The sequence below is a fragment of the Oryx dammah genome, unplaced genomic scaffold (genome assembly GCF_014754425.2).
Source record: "Oryx dammah isolate SB20612 unplaced genomic scaffold, SCBI_Odam_1.1 HiC_scaffold_1, whole genome shotgun sequence".
NCBI lineage: Eukaryota > Metazoa > Chordata > Mammalia > Artiodactyla > Bovidae > Oryx > Oryx dammah.
Genome location: NW_024070185.1, coordinates 100,584,544 through 100,595,064, shown reverse-complemented (window position 1 = coordinate 100,595,064; position 10,521 = coordinate 100,584,544). Strand labels below are relative to the sequence as shown.

The 10,521-nt window shown below is 42.0% G+C and overlaps 1 protein-coding gene across 1 annotated transcript in view; it reads right to left on the bottom strand.

Annotated features, from left to right (window-relative positions):
• Positions 1–949: 949 nt before the first annotated feature.
• The window catches only part of SLC31A1 (solute carrier family 31 member 1), a 35,739-nt gene continuing 26,167 nt past the window's right edge, over positions 950–10,521 (bottom strand). The window contains exons 2-5 of the mRNA XM_040239454.1: positions 7,805–7,962; positions 6,720–6,792; positions 5,355–5,523; positions 950–4,249 (exon numbers count right to left, since the gene is read on the bottom strand). Of these exons, the coding sequence (XP_040095388.1) occupies positions 4,048–4,249; positions 5,355–5,523; positions 6,720–6,792; positions 7,805–7,912 (552 nt within the window). The 5' untranslated portion in view covers positions 7,913–7,962 and the 3' untranslated portion in view covers positions 950–4,047. The remainder of the gene's footprint in view (positions 4,250–5,354; positions 5,524–6,719; positions 6,793–7,804; positions 7,963–10,521) is intronic.

Here is a 10,521-nt window from a genome sequence, read left to right as displayed (position 1 = left end):
AGAGTCTCACGATTTTGTATAAACCTGATCAGGCTGTGGATTTCTAGAATCTTTATAGAATGGCTTTGTAATTAGTTTGAGAGGATAGGCAGTGGAGTGTTAGCATTCCAACCATCCCAGTTTTCCTTCTTTCCCAAACTGCCTGAGAGCTTTCCTAATGAGTCAATCTGGGAGGAAGCTCAGAGACTAGAATTATGTCCTGTTGTTTTCACTGTTTAATTCAACTACTGGGAACTGCCAACTATAGTAGAAAAGAACCCCTGGAATCAGCAGTTCTGTAGAGACCCACTAGCAGGATTTTACCCAGCCTTTCTGGGGTAGTTTAAGTCTGGGTAATCACAATGTGGGGGGCAGGAAGAGAAGAGGATATATAGTTTCACGTCTTCCCTACCATTCTTAAAATAGTTTTATTCTTCCACTTTCAGCTGGGATTTTCCATTCTTTTATCTTGAAAACACAGCAATAGTGGCTCCAGATAGGGAAACTGAGTTCAATTCTTTTGAATGCTACAAAGGCCAGGATCAAAGAGTGAGAGAAAAAAAATCATACAAGACTGCCTCAACCAGTCACTGTGGCTTCCCAGCATGAGTAGGCACAGAAGCACAAAAACATTGAGGCTTCTGAGTTTCTTCTTCCCTCCTAATAGCCACACTCAAGAGGATGTTCTGTCAGCATAAACACAGGGAAAAGATTATGATATGATAAAATCTTCGGTGTACTGAGATATTGCATCTTCATTAAGACCGTCTCCTGTGCAAAAGGTCATGCGAACTCTTCTGGCGTGTACAAAGCCTGTCGTTTAAAGTAGGAGGAGGACAGTGAGATGAAACTATAACTGGGTCACGCCACCTGAAAGGCGGACTTCTTAAAAACTGATGATAATGGCCGGAGTCCATGCGGACAGTGAAGAGACCACTGACTCTGACATCCTCTGGGTGGAAGACACACATAGAATCACAAAATCAAAATATTTATTTGTTCTTTTGCACATGACACTGTTAAAATATTCCTACGACAGCAATACTGCCCTCCAGGAGCTTACAACCTAAAAGCCAACATTAATTGTAGACCCAGTGATTAAGGCATTGTGTCAAATGCAGACTTTGTATCTTTAGATGTATCTTCTCAAGGAAGCAGCTGGAGAGGGCAGGACCAACAGTAAATGACATGAAAGTATACTCCCTACCACCTCCCCTTCCAGCTTCTACAGGGAACCCGAAACCAGTGCCCCACAGCCTAAAAGGGAATTCCAGACAACCCTACCATAGAAGTAGTGAAGAAGCTTTAGTCTCTGATTCCCTGGTGGACAGAGGACTCTGTCTGTGGGCAGTGAGGGGCTGAATGTTCCTCTGGCATAGGTTGGAGAAGGTACCTAAGATTTTGCAACTTAGTGGATAGTACCAGGTAGCCCTTTACCCAGCCTCATAGGAATTCCAACAGGACAATTGCTCCTCAAAGTGTGCTTAGGGTCTCGAATGAGTTTTACAGCTTCCAGTTGGTATCAGTATCTAAACCCACTGCACAGCACTGTCCAGTGCATTGGGAGGGCTAGGGAGATTAACAGACTAGATGTATAGGATAAAAGACTGAAAGACAGTCAGGGGCCAAAGACAGGGCCATACAGCTTCCACTTGTCGTGAACAGGAGGAAACGAGCAATTTGCATCCAAAAGGAACAAAGGCAGGCACTAAAATTCTAAATGAACAGGGGTACAGATATGAAAATCAACAAGATTACCAACATTAACACAGGCCAAGAACTCAAGAAAGACAGAATTTAAGGTTTACTTACCACCACCACCCCCCACTTCACTAGTTTCTTCCTTTGGCAACCTAGCTCAAGATCACAGAATTCAGGTTTTTCATGAGACTCTATCTTGAATATCCAAAGACATATCCCAAATTGCTTCTCTCTGAGAGTTTGAAATTTGCAGCATTTTGTCTTAACTGGCCTTGATTTTCATACACTGAAAATAACCTGATAAGGTTATTTCATAGCAGATCATGACAAGATGTCTAGAGAGTACCAGGGTTACTACTAAACATTGATTCTTATTTTATTTCTCAGGGTTTTATTATTCATTGGCTTCTGAGACAATACAGGCTATTTGTACCTTAATGTTGGATTTTTATCAGTACCTGTCATTCCCTTTGCTTATACTAAGTATCAGCACTACAAGGGGTTGGAATGAGAGAAAAACAAAATTCTAAGTGTTGGTTCTTAGGTTTTAACCTCGATCCGGTAAGCTCATAACCCTCTCTTGGTTCTAAGCCATGCAAGTACACATTTCTCGCCCTCCAATATTTAACTGGCATCAACAGAGAAAGTACAAACTTCAAAACCACAACAGAGGCCAACAGGATAGCTGTGTTTTCTCTCTCCTGCCCTGAGGCACAAAAGGAGTCTAGCACCAAGGAGGGCAGGATTTAACAGACCAGCACAAGAAGAGTCACTATACAGAGGTAGGCTGGACTGGGAACAAGACTGCAGCGTAGACTAACGAGAATAAAAATCCAATACGATTCTTCACTGAGGAAAGTAATTTTTGGCCACTTGTGATCTAATTAAGCTCTCGCCACCCCGAGTAACAAAGATGGTCATGCAGAGAACGAGGATCTGCCTGGTATGCCTTTGGATGTTGGGGCTGAGGAAAATCTGCCCATCAGCCAACCACACCCTAAACCTCTCAAAGAGATGGCTGGGCTTTTGCCCTTCTAACCCAAGACTGGCTGATTTACATTGCAGATCAAAGGTCTTTCTCAACCTTCAGGCTACTTCCAAGAAATTACAGATCTTTAAAAATACGGACTAGTGATTTCATACATGCTAAGAAAAGTTTACTTTGGCTCCAGCCCTTCTGTGCATGTGGGCCTGGGCACACAGACACAGCCGGGGCTGAATAAATGTTTGTGGAATGATTAAGTATTGACCAGCAGCATTTAGTACATGAGTTAAGCCCAGACACACCACCTACTAATAGCAAGTCAAATTCCCGTGCCCAGTCCCAGGTAGCTCACCCACTAGGTGATACTCCCTTAGTTTAAAGCAGAGATGCTCAAAGTATGGTCCCCTGATCATTAGCAGGAGCATCACTTGGGAATTTGTTAAAAATACTGATTTAGGAGCTCTGGGTCGAGGCCCAACAACTGGGTTTTTAACAAGCTCGCTAGGTGATTTTCTGATGCATGCTAAAGTTTGAAAATCACTGGTTTAGAGGCAGACACATGAAAACAGTAACAGAAGAAAATGTTTAAACGCTTGCTTCATTCAGCTGTGATACACTAAGGTACCAAGTCAAAGTAAAAATGTCAATGGTTTCATTTTAAAATATCTATTTTCTCAAATTGATTGTCACCTTTTTTTCTTGATTAACAAGTTCATTCTAATTAAAATGTTGAGTGGGAACATATGTTGATTAGTCAGCCACTGAGGAATACACTGTCCTGGAAGTTCTGGGCCTGTATCTATACAGTCTCAAACCATCTCTGCCCCCTACAAAGATTTCGGTGCAACACGTCACATCTAGGGAAGGCATAACCTATCTTCCACCCATTGAGTCCAAAGACTAAAACATGTTTGGGTTCTAGCTGGGCAAGACTTTCCCTCGCCTGCCATCAATCCTGGCTAAAGTTAACCCATTTCCATCACTGACCCAGGAAAAACCCATCGAATTCACAAACTGTCTGTTTAAAAGAAAAAAAAAGAACACAAGACTAAAAAGAAGGAAGCAGGCGATCAAGCCATTGAACAGAAAGCTACCCGGATTAGATAAGAACATATAACTTGGATCTAAGATAATGAGGGAGGAGAGGACTTCACCTGAGTGGCTTCATCTCAAGAGAAATGGGAAACTCAGCTCATTAGGGAAAGAAGTGTCGGGGGAAGGAAGTTACCACTTTAGCTCAGAGACTGTAAGCTAAACCTCTGTTGAGCAGGTGTATGTGTGTCGTAAGGAGACAAGGAGCAAGAAGAGAAGGTGGAATCCTGTCTTCCAGTCTTGAACTGCCTTCCACTGCAATCGATAAGGCCACACCATGGACTGAGACGTTAATGGCAATGCTCTGTGATGTCCACTACCACCGCCTTCTTCCAGCTGAAGAGGAAGTACCCTGTGCCAGCCCCGGCTGCTACAGCAATGCAGAGGTACCCGTTGTAGGTCATGAAGATGAGCATGAGGAAGTAGCTGATGACCACTTGGATGATGTGCAGCACTGTCTGCAGGAGGTGCGGGAAGCTCAGCATCTGCTGCCTGGAGAGTAAAGAGGGACACAGGAGCTGGGGCCCCAGGAGAGCTCCGGCAGCGCGGCACGCGCTTCAGGCGCAAGAAAGGGAACAGCTGTAGTCATGAGCTCAGCTTGAGCTGCCCTCTCTGTCACCTTGGCAACTCCAGGGTACTTGTGTCTATGCAAGTTTTGTTTATTGGTCCTTGGAATGAAAAATGATAGGGCTATGAGGTTAATAGACATCAGCCAGATATGGTTCTAAGGCAGCAGGAGTCAAGCTCTTCAGGAGGAGGGCAAAGGGAGGCTGGAGTGTGACTCACCTCCACGGTGGAACCTGAAAGGGATGACCCACACCCTCCCACACTTATTGCTGCGAACATTTTCAGGCCTTCCACCTTCACAAAGCTCATACTCTTAAAAACTTGGAAACAGAATTGACGGTGGGGTGGTATAGTAGACAGTTCTTAATTAGGGATCAGGAGACCTGGCGGTTTATCTCCTCTGTCACTCACTAGTTCTGTCAGCTTAGATGAGTCAAAATCTGGTTGGCCCTCAATCATGGGTACTACTGGAATAAATAATACTGTGCTTACTTGAGAGTAAGACATTGGTCTATAGGATTCCTTGAATTCCAATTTAGCTTTAAGATCTACGTTTCTATTATAACGGAATTTTAAAAAGCACTTGCCAATCTGTGGGGAAAACCAAGTCATCCAGATACTTTCTTAAGTGAAATACAGACCTTTGCATAGTGTTATAACAAAATGAGACCAGAGGTGGGCAGGTACAACTTTCTATAGAAAGGAATCAACTGGGTTCTGCCATTCTTCTGTACCCTGACCTGAAACTTTCTTTAACTTGTTTATTATTATTTGACTAATATGTTAAAATGATTCCTTTCCTTTTTCCAAAGTGACCAGAGCTTAGAATTCAGAATGAACTCTAAGAAGAGTTAATATCATTCCTCTTTCGACCTAATGACTCACAACCCCAAGCCTCCAAAGAGTGCTGATCAAGGTGACATAGAATCATTAACTCAAGAAAAGGGCTGTTACTAATAAAATAGCCACTTTGCTATTTGGCTAGTTCAGCTCTACAGAACTTCCACTTGGATCTCTTCAATCTCCTTACCCGACAGTCTTGTGTGTCTCCATAAGGATGGTTCCATTTGGTCCTGGGACAGGCATGGAATTGTACCGAATGCTGACTTGGGACTTGCGCAGGAGGCCCTCTCGGGCTATCTTGAGTCCTTCATAGAACATGGCTAGTAAAAACACTGCCACGAAAGCTCCAGCCATTTCTAAGTAGGAAAGGAAAAGATGGCAGTAATGTCAAACATGCAAAATGCTTAGCTGGTGTGCTCTCCAAGCGTGAAAGAAAATGTAGAAAAACTGCTCCTCTTTTTTTTCTTTTCTCTCTCTCTCTCTCTTTTTTTTTTTTTTTTTGGACAGGGGTGGAGGTGGGTGGGAATGGGCCTTGCTACTCAGCTTGCAGAATCTTAGCTCTCTGACCAGGGACTGAACCCAGGCCCTGGGAAGTCAAAGTGCCATGTCCTAATCACTGGACTGCCAGGGAATTCCAAAAAACTGCTACTCTCTACTGTTAATTCCAGAATATGTTATATTGTTACCTCTTCACTCCCATGGGTGGAAGAGAAGGACTAAGATGGTATTAGTGAAAACTACAGTCTCTACTAAAGAATATACTCCTTTTCTGATTAATATAACAAAAAAATAATTGGAACAACAATAACCCTTTGGTCTGGCTGCTTGATGTGATTAAATTAGTTTCACACACAGAGACACACAATGTAAAATATGTGAAAGAGAAATAAAACGCTTATTGTTAAGACTCTGACCTCTCAGTGCAGGGGCATAGGCTCCAACCTTGACTGGGATCCCACATGATGTACTGTGCCCTGCTTGCCCCTCTAAAGCATGTGACTATTTCTTGAATGGGCATTTAAATTCTTTCACATTGTGAATTGTTGGTAATAATATGCATGTGTTCAAAACTGATTTAACATACTACCTGAATTAAATTCTTCCCTTCTTCCCAAAACAATCGATTTTGTGGGTCCAAAGAGACTGTATTCAATTAATAGTTTAGAAGCTAGGGTTATTTTGTGGTATGTATATATAAAATGCTTCTTATGCCATTCAAACTTGACTGTAGTCTTACATCCAAGACCAATCAAACAAGGAAACACTCTGGAAAAGGGTGAAAGACAATGGTCTGCAAAAGACTCCGACCTGTATCTAAATTATGCTTCAGAAACTCTAAAACATACACATGTCATTTAAGAGGTTTACAGTAGGACCTAAATAGTCATTGTGTATCCTTATCTTCCAGGTAGGAAATAGGGAACCAGACGGTTACAATCGCAACCCTCCTGACTCAGTAACTCTGGCAGGAAGAGGTGCTGGGTTTCCAGATTCTTTGTCACTGTCTCTCATGTGAGTGTAACCTTCAAACAACACCTGATGGCTTACTCACCTCCAGCCGTATTGATCACCAAACTAGAAAACAATAGTTCCACGTTCTTAAAGCCAAAGTAGAAGGTCATAGGCTGCCAGGAAACGAAAACATGTTAGTTAGAAACAATCGAAGTTTCTACATGAGAATCTCAGGTCAAGAAGCTTAGAATACTTATAAGCAGTAGTTCTGGGTAATAAGAAGCATTCACTGAAGTGGAAAGCTTTCTCCTCATTTTTGTATCACTAATATAGGCACTTCTCCACATGTGTTCTCCTTTGCCCTCACTGTCAACTTTTGTCTTTTTTCTTGTCTACACAAAGCATAAAGAAATTAATCCAGAAAAGGGTCAATTTTGAAAGGAAGATATACTGAAGAAAGAACCATATTGATTCTGGTACAGCCATGAAATTAACCTGCCACATAATCTTGGGCAAATCACTTGACATCTCTAGGTCTGCCTTAGTTTTTCCTCATCGGTAAATTGATCTTTAACCTTGAAAATAAAATGCTATCACAAACCAAGACAGTGTATTAAAAAGCAGAGACATCACTTTGCCGACAAAGGTCCATACAGTCAAACCTATGGTCTTTCCAATAGTCATGTACGGATGTAAGAGTTGGACCATAAAGAAGGCTGAGCACCAGACAACTGATGCTTTTGAACTGTAGTATTGAGAGTCCCTTGGACTGCATGGAGGTCAAACCAGTCAGTCCTAAAGGAAATCAACCCTGAATATTCACTGGAAGGACTGATGCTAAAACTGAAGCTCCAATACTTTGGCTATCTGATGCGAACAGCTGACTCATTGAAAATGACCCTGATGTTGGGAAAGATTGAGGGCAGGAGGAGAAGGGGACACAGAGGATGAGATGGTTCGATGGCATCACCAACTCAATGGATGTGAGTTTGAGCAAACGCTGGGAGGACAGGGAAGGACAGGGAAGCCTGGCGTGCTACAGTCCATGGGGTTGCAAAGGGTTGGGCACAACTTAGTGACTGAACAACAATGACAAACATAGTCATCTTCCAGTCCTAAAATCTGATTATTTCTATGACCCGGGGGGTGGGAGAGGGCCCGGGCTGCCTTTGCTTTGGCACTTACCATCATCATCATCATGTGGTCATGGGAGTGGTCAGATGACGTGGTCGGGTGATGGTGAGGTGGCATGGTGCTGTTGTCTCCACCACTCATATCCATGTTCATCCCCATGTGGTGGGAACGGCCTATCTTCCTAGGAAAAGCTGAGTCAGCAGAAGATTCTTTTAAGAAAAAGAATTATATACAATAATTAAAAACACAAAATCTTCACAATATTTCAGCTTGTCTGTTTTTCTCCTTTGGCCACACTGTGTGGCACGTGGAATCTTAGTTCCTTGACCAGGGATGGAACCTGTGTCCCCTGCCCTGGGAGCACAGAGTCCCAATCTCTGGACTGCCAGGGAATTCCCCAAATCGTGTTTCTTGATAAATACTTAGTCTACGTGGGATTTCAGCCAATAAATATATGCTCCCCTAACATTTTACTCAGAATTATTTTTTAATTATCTACAGACACAGAGAGGAGTAACTGCACCAACAGGGGGTGTCCTCTGGCAGAAGGGATTTGTACACAGGGTTTCAGAAACCTCTCTTTTTAAAAAAATTCATTTTTATTGAAGTATAGTTGACTTACAATGTCATGTTAGTTTCTACTATACAATACAATACAAAGTGAATCAGCTATACAATATCAGAAACCTAACTCTTACTCTGAAGAATCAGTGCTCATCTAGATATATTCAATGTATGTTCAAACTTAAACTTGAGACAAGGAGAAGAAAAGCAGCTTCTTTGGTGGCAAGAAATAATTCGTAATAATTTGCATAAAATTGACGCCACGGATGAAATTTAATAGCCTTTCTGATCACAAATGTCAGTAGATAAAAAGCAAGAGTTTTCAGATAATTCACCTAATTGGATGGCCTGTGTTCAATCAGGATATTACGAATACACTCTCACATATGGGACCGCCAGCCTTCAGCTAATTTAAATTAGAAGGAAAGGTCTACTGCTGCCCTAGGCAAGCAGTGTGTTCAGAATTTGATACACTATCAATATCAGCAGGGCATTAGACCGGGGAACATGGTGGGAAAAAAGGTATAAATTAGATATTCTCTATTAAATTAAGTCTAGACAACTGCACATTCAGTCTTGTGTCTATGTTTACTACCCCTTAATGGTTTTATTGCAAAAGTCCATCCAAGATGTCATCCAAAGAGCAAAAATTCTGGTAGCTGGGGTGGGGAGTGGAAAGGTGAAGAGAGTAGAGAGGGAGGTGGTGGGATTCTCTTTATGTGTCCCTCAATGCCAATTTGTGGAGGAAAGAGTTCTTTAGAAATCCCAAGTAGGTGTTCATTTTCATCAGCCTGTGTGCCTCTTTTATTAATCCAATCAATAAATATTTATCCAGCTTTCACCAAACTCTGAGCTAAGTGCTGATAATTCAACAGTGACTAAGACAGACAAAGCGCAGGATGGAGAAACAGTAAACAGAACAGTTTCATGTGGTGATTAGCGCCGTGGAGGAAAGAGACGGGAATATGGCAGGACTACCAAGAGGCTGAAGAGAGGCACGCTTGAGATACAGAAGCACAAATACTCCACCATTTATTTCCCCCTCTTCAACGTCTATCCCATGATTCTATGATAGCAAGCTGAAAAAACAGGTTCCAGCAAAGGAAATGGCAAAGCATCCGTTACAGATAATCAAAATTCAACTATGAATTTAAATAACTTTCATGCCAGATACTGTACTGCTTCATCGTGAGAGACCTTGACAAGCTGGTGGTGTTAACACCACTGCCATAAGGGGACTAGATTAGAGGTACAAAGAGACGCATAATAAGATTTTTGTCCACAAAGGTTTATTTATAGTGAATGGTTAAAAAAAAAAAAAGAATACACACAAAAATAATCAACAAGAGAGAATACACGAATGCTTGTGGTGTGCCTTCTGGTATCAGTGACTGAGGGACATATAGAGATGAAGCAGACAGACTCCTTCCTCGTGGTGCTTCAAGGCTAAAGTTAGAAGGGGAAACTGAACAGTCATAACTCAGTTTGGGACATAAGATGAAATGTGAAGGACAATTTAAAAAGTAAGAACACAGATAGCATCAGAAACTAATTAAGATTTGTGCCCTTGATTTTCCTCACAAACTTTTACATATTCTTCCTTTCACCGCGTTTCTTTTGAAGACCCATGGGTTCCTAATTGTCCAGGCATCTCATTGCCAATCAGAGACACCTAGTTAATGAAAGTACTTAATCAAATCTCTTCAGATGTATCAGTATTCTGTGGTATGTCCAAATCTTAAGAACAAGTTATGCACCTGTTTTCAAGTATCACCTTATAGGATACATTTCACACTGAAATATACTAGAGAACAGAGCAGGAACTGAATCCATTTCCTTCCACTGTCAATAGATAATTAATTTCTTTTTTTTTCTTTTAACTTTAATTTTATTTTTTTGACCTCACCATGTGACTCACAGGATCTTAATTCCCCGACCAGGGATTGAACCCAGGCCTCCAATGGTGGAAGCACTGAATCCTAACTACTGAACCACCAGCAAACTCTCACAATGGATTTCTTGTTGTTTTTTTTTTTAATAATTTAATTAATTAATTTTTGGCTGCGTTGGCGGGTGTTGCTGTGCAGGCCTTTCTCTAGCTGTGGAGAGAAGGGGCTATTCTCCAGCTCTGCTACTCAGGCATCTCACCGGGGAGCGCAGGCTCCAGGGCACGTGGGCTCCAGGTCTCACTGTGAGACCAGGCT